Below are 21,007 nucleotides of genomic sequence, written 5' to 3'. Positions count from 1 at the left end.
TTATCACCATTACCTCAATATCTCCCTCTCCTTCCCACTACATGTATGCGAACTGCTGGAGGGATAGAAGCTGGAAATTCACGATGTAAGGTCACTAAAGAGAACCTTAAGTGTGACCCCACTTCAAGTGTGACCCCTACACAGACCGCCACTGGGACCTGGGACCTGAGACCCGAGAGGCAGCAGCACGTCTCAGCCCTGGTCAGGTCAGCCACACTCGCCCTTGACCCTGTCTTGACCAGACTTGGCCTCAGGAACCAGCACAAGGTGTAAGGATTGGTGTTTGTTTGTTTTGTTTAATTTGTATTTATTTTCATTGTTCCCTTCATTTTTTTAACCTTGCTTCCTTCCTTATCTATCTATTTTTCCCCTTTTTTTTTATTCCTGTTTTCCTGATTGTTTTTTTCCTATAGTTTCTTTCCTATTTCGCTTATATTTTCTTATTTTCTTATATATGTATTTTCCTCTATTTTTTTATTTCATGTGTTCTTTATTTCCCTTCCTATTTCCTTGATTTTCACGCCCTTGCATTCTTTCCCTTTTCATCCTCCACTCCTCACCTCCCGCCATTTCTCTAGGCTCCTTGTTTCTTTGTCTTTCTATTATTCCTTTCTTTATTCTTATTTTCATGTTTCCCTCCTATTGCTTTTTTTCTATCCTTTACACACCTCTTTCTCATCGCCTCCGATTATTGCAATTAACACTTTAATCTATTCCCCTCACACTTATCCCTCAATAAACAGCTATTTCAACCTCACCTCCCATTCCATTCAACACCGTAACACCTTCACTGGACACAAGGAAGCAATGCAATACACCTCTCTTATCATCCACACACACACACACACACACACACACACACACACACACACACTTAATAATGATTATTTGCAACAACAAATACTACTACTGTTACTACTAATATTGTTATCACTACTATTAATCTCTTTTACACACTTCCATTCGTCATTCCTTCCTCCTACTACTACAACTTGTTCATTTCATTCGGGAAAGTAGTTAGAAATGCCCAACAGTGGTGGAAATTGAGGTCAATAAGGTTTGTGCCTGGATCCGGTGGCGTTGTGGTGGGCGCTGTGAACAGGGCTGCTTAAACTCACATTATTTAAAATTCAATTACACATTTAAGGTATTTGGGATGCTATCTCTATCTTTCTGTGGTTAATTCAGGCTTTCCTGCACTCTGAGTCTGAAAACGCAAGGGAGTTCAGCTCAATATCCATGTGCAGAACGGGAGGAAAGTAGCAGGCTTGGTGTGCGTCTGTGGCCTTATTTTACGTATTTACGTAACTTAAATCATTTTGAAAATCGAAAAAAGAAGGAAGCCACCCAGACAGCAATGCACTAAATTTTTTGATGTGATAATTACTTTAACAAACACCCACAATATAAAAACACTACCGGGTCTACTAATAGCAGAGCGAGATCCGTGATAAAGTGTTTGTTTCTCACCAACGGTGCAATAATAGGGCCAAAATATCGAGATGGATAACAGACCCAGTTTACATTATATTACAGATTCTGAATAAGAAAAAATATTACCATCCAACCATATAAAGGATATGCTATTTTCTTGTTTAAAGAATTTTAGTTTTGTATATGGGTGACAAAAAAATAATAATTGTGAAAATACGCATAGTTAGACTAGATATTATTGAATATCATTATTTGGGTCATGTTTTCCACATTTTGTAAGTCCTTTATCAAACACCAAAACAATCGTAGGCGTGCTAATTGAAATAAAGTTATAATTGGTTACATGAGGAAAGTGATTGATTGATTCATTTATTGTTGAATTAATAATGAAATACAACAGAGGATGAGGATAGACCTTGCCACCCACCCCTGAGCAAAGACTGAAAGTTAAAGTATCAAAAATATATAATTAGACAGTATACATAACAAGAATACATGTACTTAAATAAATAAATACAGATATTGCACACCTTATTGCATAAACATCCTACAGTCTGGGAGCAAACTGAGGATATTCCTTGAGTATATCCCTGAGGGTGGTTGAGTCTAGGAGATGGTCAATGAGGCTATACAAGTCATGTTGACCTTGTGGCCTAAATTTAGCAATGAGAGGACATTTCATGATGTAGTGACGCAGAGTGTGTCGCCTTGGTGCAACACACAACACACACCAGGAAAAGCACTGACTTCCCAAAAGTATTTGTAGCCTAATCTGAACCTCATTGCCACCCTGATGTGTGATGCAGTGTGTCTCCCATAGGTGTAAGCATAGCTCTGGGAGACACGTGTATAATGAAGACTAGTGCCACTGCCCCTATAGCAACAAAGCTCCAACTGATCACTAATGCTACGATGTACAAACCCCTTAATGCTAATCTTAACAAAGCACAGAGCATACTCAGTGCCAGGGTCCACTGTGTCATCTTGGAGGGCACACTGAGCAAGGCGATCTGCCTATTCATTTGGTGGGATACCCATATGAGAAGGTATTTAGGTGAAATGGACTGTGGCACCAGCACCTCCTAGGGTGTGTATGAGATCAAGACATCTATTAACTAGATCACAGTCCATGGGGAGATGGATTGAAGGGCATACAATGCAGCCTGACTGTCAATAAAGAAATATACATTCTTATGGAGAGGTGCCACAATGTGGAGCACCTCCAGAACAGCATACAGTTCTGCCCTAGTGTAAGACATGTGCAGGTAAACCTCAGTGTCAGTGCAGTGACTGGCAGAGATGTAGTCACGGATGAACAGCCCACATCCAGACCTGCTGCCATTGACTGACCCATCACAATAAACATGAATAGCCTGAACGTGTGGGTACTTGGACAATTTAGTCATGAACATGTCTTGCAGCACATGAGGGAGCCAGTCCCTCTTGGGCTGATGCAGAGAGAGAATATCAACACTGACATGGTGAGGGTTCCAGGCGGGTTGTAGCAGTGACATAACAATGTTAATACAAGCCTCGGCTACACCTACACTTGTCAGTACTCCCAAGATCTTCCTGTAGGTTGTAGTGTCCAAGGATCATGATACAGGGGTCAGTGATCCCTTTAGAGAGTCAGAGCCCGTGCATAGCGCATAACATCCGACTAACTGTGCAACAAGTAATTTCCTGTACCCTACACATAATACTCGGCAGGTGCAGTTCAGCTCTGAGGACTTCAATCCGTGCAGTCCTGGGGCATCCCAAGATTATCCGCATGGCTTCATTCTGAACAAGCTCCAGGGAGCGGAGTTGGGTGGCACTAAACTGTATTAAAACAGGGCGGCATAATCAATGAGGGACCGTATGACAGATATATAGAACATTCTTAGGACTGGAATGCCAGCCCCCAGGCCCCTGTTTGCTAGCAGCCAAAGTGGTGCTAGCCGTGGCAGACAGAGATCTCAAACATAGTGGATGGCTTGAAGAGACTTCCTGAAGCTCATCTGAACACCCAGGTACTTGTGTGTATGAACTCTAGGGATGGGAACATTATTTACAGTGGGCAGTCTTAAAAATTTGTTTTACATTCATTAATCACTAGTTCCATTTGGACACAATGCTGCCAGTTGTGAAAAAGCTAACTGGAGAATCCTGGATGTGGGACATTGGAGGAATATGTCATAACAGCATAGATGAGGACCTGGGTGCCTTGCGGAAAGGAACAGCACACAATTATGAGGAAAGTGTTTTGTTAATGAGAAACAAAAATAACAGAGCTAGATAAGATCTTATTGGGGATTAGAAATTTCTTTACGTTTCTATCAATGAACTAGATCCCAAAACAATGCCAGCTCCACTAAGAGAACAAATCTTGTTATGAGTCCAAAGAAATTTTTTACACCTTCTCTCGAGTTTCACGTCCTCTCCCATCTCTCTCAATCCTTTTCCCCCTTTCTTTCTCTCTGTACACAGCAAGTCTTTAAGTCATATGGACATACTTGCAAAACATTCAATATTGCTCTAAATATGCTGGGCCAGACGGGGTAGAGGTAAGTGTTGTGGCGGCAGCAGGGCTCATGGATGGCAGGTACAGATCGGGGCGCCAGGGATGGTGTTGAGTGATATGGTGTGATGTGGTTTGTAATGTTGTGGTTTTTAGTAGTATTTAGTGGTGTTTAGGTATGTGTTTGTACTGAGGTGTGTGGTAGTGTCTGGTGGTATACGGAGATACTGGTGGTGGTGTGTGATGGTGTCTGGTGGCTACTATGGTGGTGATGGTAGTTTCGTGTGGTATGATGTAGTGATGTTAACACTTCAGTTCCATAAAGTTAACTGCCATGTGTGTGTGTGTGTGTGTGTGTGTGTGTGTGTGTGTGTTCACTGTTCACTGTTCACTGTTTGATCTGCTGCAGTCTCTGACGAGACAGCCAGTTAACGGAGCTCAGAGCTCATTATTTCCGTGTGTGTGTGTGTGTGTGTGTGTGTGTGTTTAATAAGAACTATGATACACGTCAGATTTAAGTAAGGACAGTCACTCCTGTTGGCATTTTGGGTTGGAATATTGTATCAAGTAAAGAGCTGACTGTATGTATATAAACCTCAATTACCTTCCCTTCTCTCACACAGGCAGTGAAGGTGTGTGGCAGAGTGCTTCTCCCACCCACCCACCCACCCTGCTGGCCAGTCACAGCTTGGTTCTTGAAGGAGGAAGGTATCAGCTCAGGCAAGGTGTGCATCTGTAGAATCCACCAACACTTCACACTTTGTCTCTGCTTCAGTGTGATGTGCAGGGTTTGAAGGGGAATACTTTGCATAAATATGAAGGGATGGTGTGGTGAGGTTTTTTTAGCAGAGTTGAGAATGTTTGGGTGTGTTTTAATTTTAATTCTTCTCTGTCTCTTATACAAACATCTTTTATCTGTTCTCCCTTCTAATCCTCCTCTTCATCCTTCTCTCTCTCTTCAATTCTCTTTCCTTCCAATTCCATCTATCCTTCTCCACTTCATCTTCCTCCTTCACCTCTTCCTTCTTTCTCTGAATACCATTTCATCTTTCTCATAATCCTCTCCTTTTTCCTATTAATTCCCTCCTTCCTTCTCTCCTTCTCAGTCCTACATAAACACAAAGTTCCTGCAAGGGGACTGAAGGAGGTGGGCAAAGCTCTGGGGATGGAGGTGAGGCAGCCGTCCATGTGGTGGCCTTGCTGTGCTGTTACCCCTACTCCCAGCTGACTCTGTTCCCTATGTGACTTGTCATGCCCTATCTGCATGGTGGGTCACGGAATTTTTTTCATTACCAAAAATTCTTTAGGCAGTTTATTTTCTTGTGCTGTTCCTGATCTTTTAGTAATGTAACTTTGACTACAACTTTTCTTGGAACTTCCCTCATTACCTCACAATATTAAACCCCCATGGCTTCAGAGGATACCAATCAGGCTGGGAATTTCATCATAGAGCCCATTACCCAGTGTGTGGCGCCAGGAACCTACAAGAATGTAGAGGATAACAAGGTGGTGTCCTGACTCCTCCTGCAGATGAATACCAGGTGTGATGGTGTCAGTGATTCTTGACTGACCTCTTCTTGTGAGTAGGCCTGACTTGACGTGTGAATTGTCTTTTTCTTAATTTTTTTTTTAGTATTTGTTTTATTATTATCTACCGCTACCACCACCATTCTGAAATCCTCCTCTCTTCAGGTGCTCTCACTGCTGTGCAAACCAGTGCTGGTGGTGGGGGCTGTTATGAATGGACACTCAAAAGAACTTTCCACCGCTCAGCCTACCCGGCTGCCATGGTGGGGATGATGGCCAGGGAGGGCTGACCTTGTCACGCTAATCCACCCTCAACACCACCAACACTGCGTCTAATTGAGTTGAGTTGGGTACAGTTTGTCATAGCATGTTCCTTTCTTATACAAATCAATAAGGTGTATGGCTACAAGATAAATGTGAGAAATCAATCCTTTTTATTTCTCTTGAGGCTTATACAGATTACAAATCCATTCATTTAGTGCCACTTGTGATCTAGACTTCCTCAATGGACCACAACAGCAAACTGCACACACACACTTTGGCATTGTTTCCTTTTCCTCTCTCTTTTTTTTTTTTTTTTTTTCTGTCTTTATGTTCTCTTTATCTCTCCTCCTCATCCATTGACACTTATTGATCTTATCTCCTCCATGCATCAATATAACTTATATCACTAAAACTGATAGTGAAGTGATATCAATCTCTTTGTACTCCCATTTACAATGTCTTTGTTTTGCGGGAAGAAGTTTGACTACACCTGCAGTACAGCCAAACCTCCTGATGCACTCTCCAGGGCCTGCCCAAAAGAAAGAGGCCTTTCATTCTTCAAAGTCATCTTTCTATGGAGAAGGACATTGGATGTTGTGACACTGAAGACAATGGCTTCTTTATTCTATCAGATTCCATTTGTTCTTGTAGAGAGAGAGGGATGACAGAGCTGGGTTCCTCTTCAGCTGTGATGATGCAAGCTTTGATCAGTCATGGCAAAGTTGACTGGCAGCAGCATTCATCCTCTACTCTGTCTTCAACTGTTGTGATGATACAAGCTCTAATTAGTCATGGCTGATTTGCCAGGCAGCAGAGTTCATCCTCCACTTTATGTCTCCTCCAGCATCTATTAAGTCATCTACTCCAGCCAGCTTGCTATCCACTTCTAGGCACTCATCACCAGGTCCCTCTCGGCTCCCCAGACTTGAAGGGGATGGTGAGCTGTGGCAGGAATCAGCTGTCATTGCAGGGGTGAGGTGATGGCCTAATATTTCTTGCATCACATAGCAGACAGCTCTTCACCCTCCTGCATCAATCCTGCAATCAAATAGGAGTTCTTAGTGATAAACTCTGGAAAATCATTAACAGAATTTATACATAATGAGTAAAGCAGTATTGTAGCCTAAACAAAACACTACACACACACTACACACATTCACACTCTTGGCTCTGGTAGAAAGGAATAGACAGTCTCACAGACCATCTTGCAAGTACCACACTACACCCTAACAAGATACAATAATCCCTAAAAACAAAGCAAGATATTGTACAATGCAAATTGTACAATGCAAGGAAAGTCAGATGGACCTCATCTTGTAGTAAAATTATCATAACTTTAGTTCAGAAACCTCTAGAAGGATATTAAGCCCATCATCAAGCAGTATAGTAAGATAACAATGAAGGAGTCATAATATGAACCCATCTTCATCATGACAGGAAAGATAAACAACACAATAGTGACATTGAGGTCTACAATATAATGAGTGCCCTGTACAATGTATTAAGGTCACAGCTGATGAGCCTCAGTGTTGCTGGTGGCAACATTGGTGCACCACAGCACTTTCTGGACTTTTCAGAAGGAGGAGGAGGAGGATGCATTAGAGTTAGACCATGAGAGTGCTAATTTTATGGGTGCCAGAGCTCTGTAGGTAAGGCCTGACAAAAATCTGCCACACAGCACTTTCTGGACTTTTCAGGAGGAGGAGAAGGAGGAGGATGCATTAGACCAGTGGTATTCATTGTGCGGCTCGCGATGACTCAATTTACAGCTCTCGAAAAATAAATAAATAAATGAATAAAAACAAAAAAGCACACTTCCACTCATCACAGCATTAAGTAAGTTTGGTCTTTATTTTGCTCTGAATAACAAGATATATAGGCTAATATTACCATGTCTAATTGATCTTGTTTACTATATTGCACTAGCAGCCCAGTACTACTTAATTTAGTTGAGTTATGCTATCTTGCACTAGCTGCGGCTCTCTCAATGAATGTGTTTAACCCTTGCAAAAATTATTCACTAACACTGCATTAGACCATGAGAGTGTTAATTTTATGGGTGCCAGAGCTCTGTAGGTAAGGCCTGACAAAAATCTACCATTTCCTGTACTGTTTCTGTATAGCAAGTAAAATTTTGTGTTTACATTCACTACAAGATTATCATCATAAACTAAATATCTTTTTAAAGCAAACAAAAAAAAATCATTGCATCAATTATAGAAGTTAAAATTACTTAACCCTTACTAAAAAGCAGTGACAAGTTTCACAATATTTTCCACAAAGGGTCAGGCATGATATGTTTAGCAGTGAATGCATTAGAGAAGGAAACTTTTAGCAGTGAATGGGTTAAGGAGGGTATGGATTAGCAGTAGGTTAGGGAAAGGAAGACTTAGCAGTGAAGGAGTCAAGAAAAGGAAGGTTTAGCAAGGAAGGGATCAAGAAAGAGAAGGTTTGGCAGTGAAAGGGTCAGGGAAAGCAACATTTACCAGTGAACAAGTGAAAAACAGTATAATTGAATGACTGCAACTACGTAGTTGATAAGAGATGGAGCCACAACACTCACAGCTCCCATGTGGCTGTTGGCTATGGTATGGGTGAAGTTGTCCAGGCCATGCTTGAAGATGGGTGCAGTGGAGACGGCCGTGTCCATCAGGCTGTAGCTGGCAATGGTCACCTGTGTACCAGAGAATGGGTGTGAGATGTGGTGAGGCTTAATGAATCTCCAAAGTGTTATGTTGTGACTCAGGTATTAGTGATTTGTTTAGCCTTGATATGGAGAATTAATGCACTTTATTTATGCAACATGTCAGAATTTTTGATGGTCCTGCGTGTGCATGAAATTAAATATGGGAGAGTTGAGAAAGCTTGCCAACTTGTTTATAGGTTATACAATGAGATACATAGTATTTAGTTTAATAGAGAAAACTAATTGTTGTGTTTCATGTAGGTTTAGTGGCAATTAGCACAAAAGGAACAAAGGAGTTTGTGATATGTTATTAAGCTTGAGATCTCTTTAGTCACTCTGATGAGGCAAGAACAACAAAAAGATAGTGCTTTCTTCCCTCCATCACCACCCACCATCCCCATCACTGCCCCTCCCTCCGCCTCACCTCCAAGCCGTTGGGGAGGAGCGGGTACCAGTAGAGGAGGCAGCTGACCTTGGTGTGGATGGGGTTGTGGTACTGGGAGTGTGTGCTGTGGGTCAGGTATGGCTCAAAGGTCAAGTGAAGGTGGTGCTGACCCAGGTGCTGCAGGTCCTCAATGGTGACCTTGATGACCTCACCTGGAGGTTGAGAGAGGTCAGGTTAGGTAGCAGAGGAAACACATGGCTAGGTGGGTGGGTTGCATAGAAGGGGATATACTAGAGTTAAATGGTTAGATTGAAGGGGTGATGGGTTGATAAAGGGCACTATACCCTCTCTTTTGGATCTCACACTCTTTTTACCATTTAAAATTGCACTTTCAATCTTCCTATTCCAATTTCTTGGTGATCATCAATCCATCCATCCATCCATCCATCCATTCATTCAATTATTCATTCACTCAACCACCTTACTAGTTACCTCTCTCTCTCTCTCTCTCTCTCTCTCTCTCTGTGATGATAGGAGAGGCACTTGTCGACGTTGTTGTCCTTGTGCAGGTGAATCTTGAGCAGCTTGACACATATGGCTATGCTCCGTCATACTGAAGGTGGAATACACCTGTATGAGGAGAGGAGGACTTACTGGCAGGGACAAGGGACAGAGGTACTCATAGGGGTGCTGAAAGTCTGGACAAGGAGGAACAAAGAATGACTGGGAGAGTAAAGGGCTGGATAGAGATAAAGCTAGGACCTATAACAAAATTTCAGACCCTGAGGGAAGAGGAAACAAAGCTTAAGCTTACATGCTGGAAAATCAATCTTCCTCTTCCTCCTCCACACTCCTCTCCCTTCAAGCATAGCCTAACCTCAATGAAACTAACAGCAGTAGCAATAAAACACACCATGTCCATGTGTGTGACTGCTACCACCAACAGATTAGCTACTACTACTACTACTGTTTCAAACTTTCTCTCTCTCTCTCTCTCTCCCTTTCTCAGTTAGCACCCACGGCCTGTGGCTGGCGGGTGTGTTTTTTTCTCTCTCCATTCTCTATGAACAAATCCCCCCCCAACAAAGAAGAGTGTTGAGGCCGTCTCTGAGAACCACACCTTCACAGCCTCACCTACGGATAGCCAAGACATCTGTCTTGCAGTAGCCCAGCCCCAAGAGACAATTATCCATGTGAAGAAGGTTATATAACTTCCTCCTGATGGGGATGAGAAGTTTTGTCTCCCCACAGCAAACCATAAGGACTCCCTTGACCTGACCAGACAAAGGGTCAACCCGCACACCCTCACTGCTAACTCCGCCCCTATGGACTTGCCATCCCTGCTAAGGGAATGCAGGACACCATGGATATGGACACCACCTCTCACCCTTTCTCACCTCTGCCAGGTGGTTCCTATCACTCTGTGCACTTTCCCGAGGGGTACAGCAAGACTCTGGTCCAGCTTTATGTGATTCATGGCACTCATCAAACTACATCCATTGCTGGAGCCAGTCATTAAGGAAGGTAGGTGCAGGCCACAACTAACAGTCAATCCTTGGGCAGCAGCATATGCCTTGCTGGTGAAGGAGGGCTTCCTCAGCCCCATCCTCAGCTTAGTCCACCTCCTCAGCATGGGTATGGGAGTGTACACCCCCTGAGCCTGACCTGTGTGGCCAATGCTGTTGGTTCAAGCATCAGAACTGGAAATGTGAATCTGCATCACACTGCAGGCACTGTTCTGGTGGTCATCCTTCCTCCTAGCTGCTGCCTGGAGAAGATCCCTGTTGGCATGTACCATAATCATTGTGCTGTGTTGCAACTGTGGGGGCAATCACAACGCCTCTTTGCATTGTTGTCCTGCTAAGTCCAGGTCCATCAGGGAGCTACAGATCCCCACCACCACTGCTGGTCCACTTCAGAGTGGTTTATCCATCTCAGTCCAGCTCCACAACACAATGCCAGGACAAATTGCATCCTATCCCGGTCTGACTAACCTGCCCTGCTTCTGCCAGATGCCAGCCATCAGCATTCCCATCCCAACCCAGCACAGCTGCCACAACTCAGTCTAGGTTGGCTCAACCTGCTGTGTCTTTCACATGGTCACCTGCCCCTATGCCACCCATGACTGCCCCTGTCTATGCTGCTGTAGTTGGGGCGCATCAGCCAGCCACTGTGGGTGCAGCCGCTGCATCACTGGCTAAGGCCTGCATTAGGGTGACCAGATGTCCCCGGTTTCCGGGGACAGTCCCCGATTTCATTGACCTGTCCCCAGCTACTGCTGTCCCCGGAAATGTCCCCAGTTTTCTGTAACTGAAAGATCAGAACCTACGGGTAGGTTTTGAGTGCTCGCAGGCATATTGTTTGAGAGTGCCTGCACATGCGTCGCCCAGGGTAGAAGAGGAGAAACAATGGGGCGCGCTGTTGGCGCTGCGCTGGCGGGCCCTCGAGGCTCAGTTGACTGCTAGACACAGATGAGAAAGTACACACACTCACCCCCCGAAAAAAAGAACAAAGAAAAAAATAAAGCCCACTAATGCACCGGCTCCCCGCCAAAAAAAAGTGTCCAAAAGAAGTTTTTTTTCATATTGATTTTTTATTTCTGGTATTCTGATTTTTGGTGCACTAACCTAGTCTGTGTATTTCTGAGAGGAGTGTATATTTATAAGAATCAATTTGGTTTTTTTTCAGCTTCTCCATGAAATCCTGGCATGGCAGATTGAAGTTAGTTTTCACTGTTAACATGGCTTTGATGGTAGAGACCTTGAACTGATTTCTCTCAGCGGTTCACATATCATTAATTAGGAAAAAACCCTCTCAATAGGGGCATTGCTACCTGGTAGACAGATTACTACAGATGATAATCTAGCAATATTGATTTGTGGAATTTCATTTAGTTGAAAATGGCTAACAACTGAGTGCCATCTATAAACATCACAACCATCACCTATAATGTCGACATTACAATAAAGATAAATATCACAAGAACTAAACAAAATCTAACATAAAAGCAAACTAAAAAAAAAATAAATAATTATTATACAACAGCAAAATGTGTAAATAACCAAAAAGTAAGAAAAATAAAATAAAATAAGTGTCCTGTGGTGTCGTCCCACTGTGTCGAGTGGCGACTGTGCTGAAGGCGAGATGAGCTGGAGAGAGAGTGATTGTTATGGGAGACATGAATGCTCACGTAGGTATGTTAAGTGAACAAATGAATAGGAATGGTGAGATGCTGGATGAGTTTGTGAATGAGATGAACTTGGAGAATCTGAATGAGACCCTGGCTGAAGGACGAGTGACTTGGTGTGCGAGGAGCCAGGAGTCTGCGATTGACTACATGCTAGTGAATGGGAGAATGTGTGAAATTGTTGACCCTATGTGGATAGATGAAGATGGGATGATTGACATAGTCTCAGACCATAACATGCTGGTGCTAGAATGTAAGTTGAATGAAAGAGACGGAACAAATGCCAAGGTCACGAGGAAAAAGTGGAGGTTGAGGGATGCAGGATGGGAAAATTTCCAATTGGACTTGAGCGAGAGATGAAAGGATGAGAGCCTGAATGGTGTGGATGAACTGAATGACAGGTATGTAGAGAATGTGAAGAATGTAGCAACCAGTCAGATAGGGTATGTAAGAACAAGTGCTAGAAAGCATAGAAGTAGGCCGTGGTTGAATGATGAGATTCAAGATGCTAGGAAGGAAAGGAAGAGACTGAATAGGGTGTGCAGACAGTTAAGAAAGAGGAGACATGAGAGTGAGGAGGCTGAAAGTGAGTACCTGAATGCATGGACAGCGTACGTGAGTCAGCAGCGAGTGACGAAGCGAAAGATAATGAATGCTAAAGTTAAATGTGAGAAAAGTGTGATTCAGTCCCTTAGAGAGAAAGGTGTGGAAGGCAGTCGTGAATGGTACAGATTCCTGAGGGGTGAGGGGATGCCTGACAGTGAGAATGTGGAGAGCTTGAAGGTGAATGGGGCAGTGGTGACTGATAAGGAAGAAATGAGAAGGGCAATAAAAAAGTTTTGAGAAGAGATTGGAGGTGTAGGTGAGGTCTTTGATGTGGGTGAAGGATGTGCAATAATGGAGGAAAGAGGCTGAAGAGGTGGAGGTAACAGTGGAGGGATTCTCATACATATATATGACTGGTATGTATTGAAAAACGAAGGAAGGAGAGAGTAGTGAGGAAGGTATTTTCATGTGTGTGTGTGTGTGTGTGTGTAATTTTCCCTTCCTCGGTCGCCTGCTGGTCACCCAGCCAGTCTTCCCCATTACGGAGCGAGCTCAGAGCTCATAGACCAATCTTCGGGTAGGACTGAGACCACAACACACACTCCACACACCGGGAAAGCGAGGCCACAACCCCCCGAGTTACATCCCGTACCTATTTTTACTGCTAGGTGAAGAGGGGCCACACATTAAGAGGCTTGCCCATTTGCTTCGCCGCTTCCGGGACTCGAACCCGGACCCTCTCGAGTGTGAGTCGAGCATGCTAACCACTACACTACGTGGTGTGTGTGTGTGTTTGCCATACTGTTGTTCGCCATACTGTTGTATATTCTGAGGTTCCTTTATTAAATTTCAAGTGTGTAATCTCCACTACAATTAAAACATTGTCTACTGGGAGTTATTAGTGTGTTCAAGGGTGTTTTCAGAGAATTTAAAGGGGTTAATTATGCAATTGTTGCTTAATGAGGGTAGTGATTGTTAGATAGAATTAGTGACACGTTAACAGGGTCTAGTATAAGTTAATGAAGGTTTTTCAGTGTTTTTTGTGGTTGTAGTAATACTTTGACAAGTCTAACGGTAGTTTAAAAAGTTTTCGTGGAAGTCATTGGAGTTTATTCAGTTTTTTTTTTTTTTTGTGGTTGCAACGGTAGTTTAACAAGTTTTCGTGCAAGTCATTGGAGTTTATTCAGTTTTTTTTTTTGTGGTTGCAGTGATAGTTTGACAAGTCTAGAACTAGTTTAACAAGTTCTTGTGGAAGTTATTAGAGTCTTTTCAGTGTGTTTCAGTGATTCCAGTGATAGTTTGACAACCCCAGCAATAATTTAACAAGTTCTCGTGAAAGTTACCGAATTTTTGAGGGTGTGTCCGTGTTTTAATTAACGGTTTAACAAGGGGTGTTATTTCAGCAAGCTTAGTGGCACTTCAACAAACTCTAGTATAAGTGATGTGGGTTTACAAGATTGTAGTTAAAGTTAATTCGACTTGTAATGCGATTTGCAAGGTTCTAGTGATGTTTAGCCGTTCTACATAACTAGTAGGGAAGCAAACATCCATGAACAGACTATTGAAATTATCATTATATAGATCGACGTGGAGCAGTGATTCTAGAGAAGAACCATGACTTGTTTTCCTTCTCTTTTCTTCGCGGTGCCATCCTTTATTTTTTTCTTCCTGTTTCTGTTTCCTTCCATTCTTATCACTTATTCTTTCTCCTCCTTGTCTCTCTGTTTCCTGAATCCCAACACTCTCCCGTCAACCACATAGGTTAGGGCGACACACAGCAAGGTGCGGCGGCTGTACATAGCTGCAGGGTGGTGGTGGTGGCGGCCAAGGGTGCAGACTCTACCCTTATGTATTACCTCCACAACCATCACTCCGCCTCCACCACGCGTTGCATGTGGTGGAACAACACTTTCTCAACTTCGACTGTCTCCATGTGGCGCCCAAACATCGGGTTACCTTCCTACCCTTAGAGGTGATTGGGTTCATTATCTCTTCATTTCACTGTCACCTCACTATCATTTGTTGTTCTTTATCACTTCACTATCATCTCACCATTACATCACTGCTTGGACAATATATCGCTCACTCACGCTATTTCACCGTCACTCACTATTCATTGGTTTTCACTATTCCTCACCCTTCACCAGCTCACCATCACTTCTTACTGGCCCTTCACCATCATTTATCACCTCTAATCACCATTACCTCAATATCTTCCTCTCCTTCCCTCTACAGGTATGCGAACCGGTGGAGGGACAGAAGGTGGAAATTCACGATGTAGGGTCACTAAAGAGAACCTTATGTGTGACCCCACTTCAGGTGTGACTCAAAGTGTGACCCCTACACAGACCGCCACTGGGACCTGGGACCCGAAGAGAGGCAGCAGCACGTCTCAGCCCTGGTCAGGTCAGCCACACTCACCCTTGACCCTGCCTTGACCAGACTTGGCTTCAGGAACCTCAGGTGTGTAGATTGGTGTTTGTTTGTTTTATTCAATTTGCATTTTTTTTTATTTCTTTCCTTCATTCTTTTGTAATCTTGTTTCGTTCATTATATTTCTGCATTCCCATTTTTTTATTCCTGTTTTCCTGGTTTTATTATTTTTTCCCTAATGTTTCTCTCCACATTTCACTTATATTTTCTCTTATTTTCTTATATTTGTATTCTTTTTATTTATTTATTTATTTTTATTTATCTATTTATTTATTTATTTTTTTTATTTCATGTGTTCTTCATTTCCCTTCCTATTTCCTTGATTTCCACGCCCTTGAACTTTTACCCCTTTCATCCTCCACTCCTCACCTCCCGCCATTTCTCTAGACTCCTTGTTTGTTTGTCTTTCTGTTATTCCTCTCTTTATTCTTATTTTCATGTTTCCCTCCTATTTCTTTTTTTTCTATTTCCTTTACATACCTCTTTCTCCTCGCCTTCCGCCATTGCAATTAATACCTTAATCTATTCCCCTCACACTTATCCCTCAATAAACAGCTATTTCAACCTCACCTCCCATTCCATTCAACACTGTAACACCTTCACTAGACATAAGGAAGCACTGCAACACACACATATATAAAGAACGTTAGGATTAAAAGGGACACTTACCTAAATGTTACACCTTGGTTCCTTTTCTTATTCCGCCTCTATTTCTCATTTCTTCATCATTCTCCTCCTTTGTTTCTCCTTCTTATTTCTTGTATTGCTTCCAACTATACGTCTTAGCCTAGAAACACATCAAAATGTTAGACATTAGACAAAATATTGAGGAAGAGAAGAGCAACTAGGATGATACCCGCATTAAAGCGCCTGGAGTATAAAGATAGATTAAATGAATTAAACATGTTTTTATTTGAGAGGAGATGTATAAGAGGGGATATAATAGAATTATTTAAAATGTTCTCAGATACAAACTACATAGATGTGAGATCTTTCTTGACCTTAGAGGAGGGAAGTAGGACTAGAAATCATGGCAGGAAGATTAGAAAGCAAGGCTGCAGGTTAGATATAAGAAAATATTTCTTTAGTCATAGGGTGGTAGACTTCTGGAATGCATTGCCAGAGAAGGGTTCTAAATAGCACTAGTTTGACAATGTTTAAAAACAGATTAGATAAGCACTTAAATTTATTAGATTTATAATTATGTATAGCACTGCATGATAGTTTTTATAAGAAATTTACTATAGTTAAACAAGACATGATCCCCATGTATGGGGATCACAGATTGTAGAGGAATTCGCTGCAGGACTTACCCCTGTTAATGGGCCAAATATTTAGAATTAGTATATAATGTATTGTGTAATACTTGTAAGTGTATCTTTAAGTACTGATGACGAGGTCGCTGTGCGACTGATACAGGATAACCTAGATGGGCCCTGATGGCCCTTTCCTATCCTATTATTTATGTTATGTTATGTTATGTTAAGGGTGACTTAAGTATTGTGGCTTGACTGCTCCTCTTCCTCCTCCCTTTCCCCTTCCTTACTCCTTATCCTCCTTATTTTTCCTTTCTTCCTCTTCCTGCTACTGTTATCTACACACCTGAACCCAGAAACACACGAAAACACGTAGAAATCACTAGATATTAGGCAAAATATTGATGAACAGCAGATTTGGAAAAGCGGCGCCAGCCTGAGGCTATGATGAGTCACCAGCTGGGCTGTGGTCATCACAGAGAACGGGAGCGGGAGTGACTCGGCTAAATTACGTAAATAATTTGATTTTAAAAATGACTTTTAGAAAAAACGAAGCCACGGCCATATGCTTGTTATTTTATGACATGATAAATACTTAAACTAATTTTCAAAATATCAAAATATCTCCAGCTTAACTAGTTTTTGAAAAATGTCTAAATTAAGTACGTTAAAAGTACAAAAACATTTTAACCCATAAATCTCTTAAAACGTCCTGTAAAGTCAAGCCATTTTCACTTGGTGAGTATTTTATCACATTTCAGGGAGTCTGAGCTATATTTTAGGGCATTCTACAGCGAATTAGACTGAGAAACAGAAACGTGAGCAAATAAAATAAAGAAAAATGAGAGCTTTTTACAACAGCACCAAACACCATTTCAAAGTCCACATATTTTACTCAATAGATTGTTTTCACACTTAAAAGAGGGCAGGCGATTCTCTGATATTATAAAGGCCCACTTATACCTTCAAATAAAAAAACTCAAATTGAATATGGAAAATTTTTACCGTTATGGCAATTCATATTTAAGCTATAAAACACCACTAAACGTCACATGTTGACCCAACACAGGCGCGGAACACGCTTCAAACACAACGAAATATTTATAGAAAGCATAAAAACACCATGGAAGCGTAATATTAGCGTTAGCAAATAATATGAAAAAAAGTAGTTTGACCCCGCAGGCTGCCGTTGGTGGGACAGGGTCAGTGCTTGGGTGTCGGGGTGGGGCCAGGGGACCAGGAGGCAACATCCGGGAATGAGAAGGGGGTAACAGCCGTGGCGGGCTCCATATGTTGCCTTTATCATGTCACCACAACAAAATTACGCCATATTGGAAATATATGACTATGGAATATGAAATGGTAGAGTAGTGGTTGCATTCTGGGACATGCTTGGCTTACGGTAAGTGAAAAGAAAACAAAATAAAAGCTGGTGATAATGACTTGCTTCATAACTGCTCGTTATATCTATCACCTTTTCAATAACTGCGCACTGTTTTCACTCTCACATGTAAAGGACACCTACAACTAACTGAATGACCTTAAAAGTACCTTAAATAAGTTATCTTGAGGCAGTGTGCATGGAGTGGTGAAGGTTTGCACTGCTCCCCATTGTGCCTGCTTCTTGCTGCTAAACACTGCCGGGAATATGGCAACATTGCACTTGTGTGTGTGTTTGGGTATATTTAGATAGGTTTTGGAGGTGTTTGGGAGTGTTTGAGATATATAAGTGTGTGTATGTGTGTGTATATGTAGCAAGACTGTACAGTACAGCCCACCACCACTGTTACCACCATCACCATTACCAAACCACTACTGGCGCTTCAAGCCTTCAACCAGTTACCCAGTAGCAGGTGTGTATTTGAAGCGAATACGTGTCTATAGTACTATAAATGTCTATGATAATAATCTATTACTAATGAGATGCTGTACTTATAGAAATATTACATATCGATTTTTTTGTTATTGTGACATCTTTGTTTTCGTCATCGTGTCCAGCTTTGGTTATTTGTCAAAGCTGCAGGTATTAAATTGTATCTTGTTGTGCAGCGAGTATTTGCATCTCCCGCGGCTACAGACAAAAACTAGGTGTCTCAAAGGCAGACTATGATATTTCAGAAAAGTAAACAATGGCACCTTCTCTCTTTGTACTTTTACCAATAAAACTAATATAAAACAAATAAAAATATAAAACGAACAATTCGACAATGACAAAATGTGTAAACAAACAAAAGTAAGAAAAACTAAAATAAAAACAAAAGTCCCGTTGTCCCTAACTCTAATGGCGCGCTGAGAGCCGAGGCCCGAGAGGAAGGCAGACTGGCAGAGCGGCGATCAGCTGTTCCTTTCCCTTCACTCAGACGTCATTACCTTGTGGGGGCGGCGTCTCTTTCTGCTTTCATGGTAAGTGGCGCTCTTTGCCGTGCTTTGGGCGGCGTGGGTGGCGTGTTGGGGTGTGTGCGACGGAGAAATCGGTGAAATAAGATGTTTTCTTCACCCCCACTATTTAAAAAAAAAAAAAAATGTGGCGTGGCTGTCGTGGGGGCTACTGCATTTTCAAACCGAAGCTACTGCTGGACCGCTGGAGGACTGCAGGACGGCTGGCTAGTTTTAGAGAGAGAGAGAGAGAGAAAGTCTTTTTGTAATAGCACATCAATATTTTATGGGTTTGACAGAGAGAGAAAGTCTTTTTGTAATAGCACATCAATATTTTATGGGTTTGACAGAGAGAGAGAGAGAGAGAGAGAGAGAAAGCAGTACTTAACATTTTTTTCTATGACTTTTCCCGTGTGTAGGGGTGACTTTGGACGTACTGGAACACATTCCCTATTATTATGTTGTAAGGGTTCGGTATACTGTACAGTAATTTCAATTTGCGGTAAGGTTTTCAGGAACGCATATGTACCGTATAATGAGGACTTACTGTATACATATGTGAGAGAGAGAGAGAGAGAGACTTAATCTTAGTGTATCTGGTACATCGCAGCCCACCAATGGTACATAGAAGGCAAAGCAGTGGTACATAGGAGCCGGTACATGGCAGCCAGCATTGGTATGGGTGTATTATCTATGTATGGGTAGGTAACTGACCTTAGATAGAGAAAAATACAGACAAAAGTACCATAATTTTTAATATTTTCTTTGGTCTAATTTGGAAGTGAGAGAAACATGACAAATTTGTTTTTTTGTCATTAACTTTACAATTGTATGGATTGGTGGATATAGGCTAGGTGTAGCAGTATATTATTGGTGTATGGGTGAAGTTTGGGTGTACTAACTAATACAGCTTTATTTATTTCAGATTGTGTCAAGATATGGAGAAAGAGAGACCAGTCAAAGAGGAGGAGGAAGAGGTACAGGAAGACAAGAAGAAGAAGAAAGAATGAATGAAGAGAAAAAAGGAAAGGTAAGATAAGAATAAATATTGTCATTTTATAAAGTTAAATCTCTCTCTCTCTCTCTCTCTCATACGGTAATATGTAAACTCATTATGGTACTCAAGGGGTACCATTAGCTCCAGAGTCTCTCCATAGAGTGTGTGTGTGTGTGTGTGTGTGTGTGTGTGTGTGTGTGTGTGTGTGTGTTTACCTAGTTGTATTTAGCTAGTTGTAGTTTTACAGGGCCTGGGCTTTACGCTGGTGTGGCCCCGTCTCCATATCTACACTTATCAAATTTTTCTTTTAAGCTATGCACACTCTTTGCTGACACCACTTTCTCACTCACACTGCTCCAAGTCTCAACACATCTTTGCGGGAAACTATATTTTTTAACATCTCTCAGACATCTTCCCTTCCTCCGTTTTTTACTATGTGATCTTGTGCTTTGAATGTCATATTCTTCTCTCAGGATCAGTTTCTCATTATCCACTTGATTTATTCCATTAATCAGTTTATAAACTTGTATCAGATCCCCTCTCTCCCTTCTCTGCTCCAGGGTTGGTAGATCCATAGCCTTTAGTCTCTCCTCATATGTCATCCCTTCAAATTCTGGAACCATCCTTGTAGCCTTTTTTTGTAGTCTCCAATTTCCTTATGTGTTTCTTTTTATGAGGGGTCCACACTACCCCTGCATATTCCAATCCGGGTCTTATTATGGTACTTATCAATTTTTTTTTTTTTTATTTCTGTCATGTGGGCTTTTCATGGAAATTTCTGTGCTAAAGGGGATACTTTTTGTGGTACCTCCTATCTCAAAGCCAACCTGCGAGGAAACCATTGCCTAGAGTGAGGAAGCCCAACCTACACTCGGAACGTGGACAGGATTTGAACCCGTGCACTTGGAGACCCCTCGGACCCCAAAGCACGCAGGGTTCCACCGTACCACGGCGGCCCTGTGAAATGCTAATCCAATATTCCTTAGCAAATTATGTCTCTCTGAAAATTCTATCAATATGCGTGTGTATGTGTTGTGTGTGTGTGTGTGTGTGTGTATTTACCTAGTTGTAGTTTTACAGGGCCTGGGCTTTATGCTCGTGTGGCCCCGTCTCCATATCTACACTTATCCAATCTTACTTTAAAAGTGTGCACACTCGTTGCAGACACTACTACTTCATCTAAACTGTTCCACGTCTCAATACATCTCTGCGGGAAACTATATTTTTTTATATCTCTCAGTGTGTGTGTGTGTGTGTGAAAATGCGTGCCTAGCTGTGCATGCGTGCATGCGTGTTTTTGTATGAGTGAATGTGTGTGTATGCGTGCATCCGTGCGTGGGTGCATAAGCATGCCTACTTGCGTGTTTTTTTTTTTTTTTTTTTTTTTTTTTTGTGTGTGTGTGTGTGTTTGTGTGT

General features: G+C 42.0%; 2 protein-coding genes across 10 annotated transcripts in view; one reads left to right on the top strand and one right to left on the bottom strand.

The window, feature by feature from the left end:
- LOC123505209 overlaps positions 1–19,584 on the top strand; it is a 42,488-nt gene extending 22,904 nt beyond the window's left edge. For 2 of the 9 annotated variants that reach the window (XM_045256380.1, XM_045256386.1), the window contains exons 3-7: positions 145–269; positions 4,558–4,659; positions 5,041–5,201; positions 5,352–5,475; positions 5,627–5,889. In XM_045256380.1, the coding sequence (XP_045112315.1) occupies positions 145–269; positions 4,558–4,564 (132 nt within the window). In that variant the 3' untranslated portion in view covers positions 4,565–4,659; positions 5,041–5,201; positions 5,352–5,475; positions 5,627–5,889. Of the gene's footprint in view, positions 1–61; positions 270–4,557; positions 4,660–5,040; positions 5,202–5,351; positions 5,476–5,626; positions 5,890–6,376; positions 6,517–14,764; positions 15,095–19,519 lie in introns of those variants that run through there. The other 7 variants (XM_045256383.1, XM_045256381.1, XM_045256382.1 and 4 more) reach the window with 7 other exon arrangements.
- LOC123505210 (prostaglandin G/H synthase 2-like) lies at positions 5,881–14,722 on the bottom strand. Its single transcript, XM_045256387.1, has 4 exons — positions 14,386–14,722; positions 8,836–9,008; positions 8,289–8,399; positions 5,881–6,763 (listed from the first exon to the last, which is right to left on the bottom strand). The coding sequence occupies exons 1-4, from the start codon at positions 14,513–14,515 to the stop codon at positions 6,758–6,760; spliced, it is 420 nt and encodes a 139-aa protein (XP_045112322.1). The 5' UTR covers positions 14,516–14,722; the 3' UTR covers positions 5,881–6,757.
- Positions 19,585–21,007: the final 1,423 nt, after the last annotated feature.

Source organism: Portunus trituberculatus, chromosome 17 (assembly GCF_017591435.1).
Source record: "Portunus trituberculatus isolate SZX2019 chromosome 17, ASM1759143v1, whole genome shotgun sequence".
Classification (NCBI taxonomy): Eukaryota; Metazoa; Arthropoda; class Malacostraca; order Decapoda; family Portunidae; genus Portunus; species Portunus trituberculatus.
The sequence above is the reverse complement of the archived record's forward strand: the minus strand, read 5'-3'. Positions and strand labels throughout refer to the sequence as shown.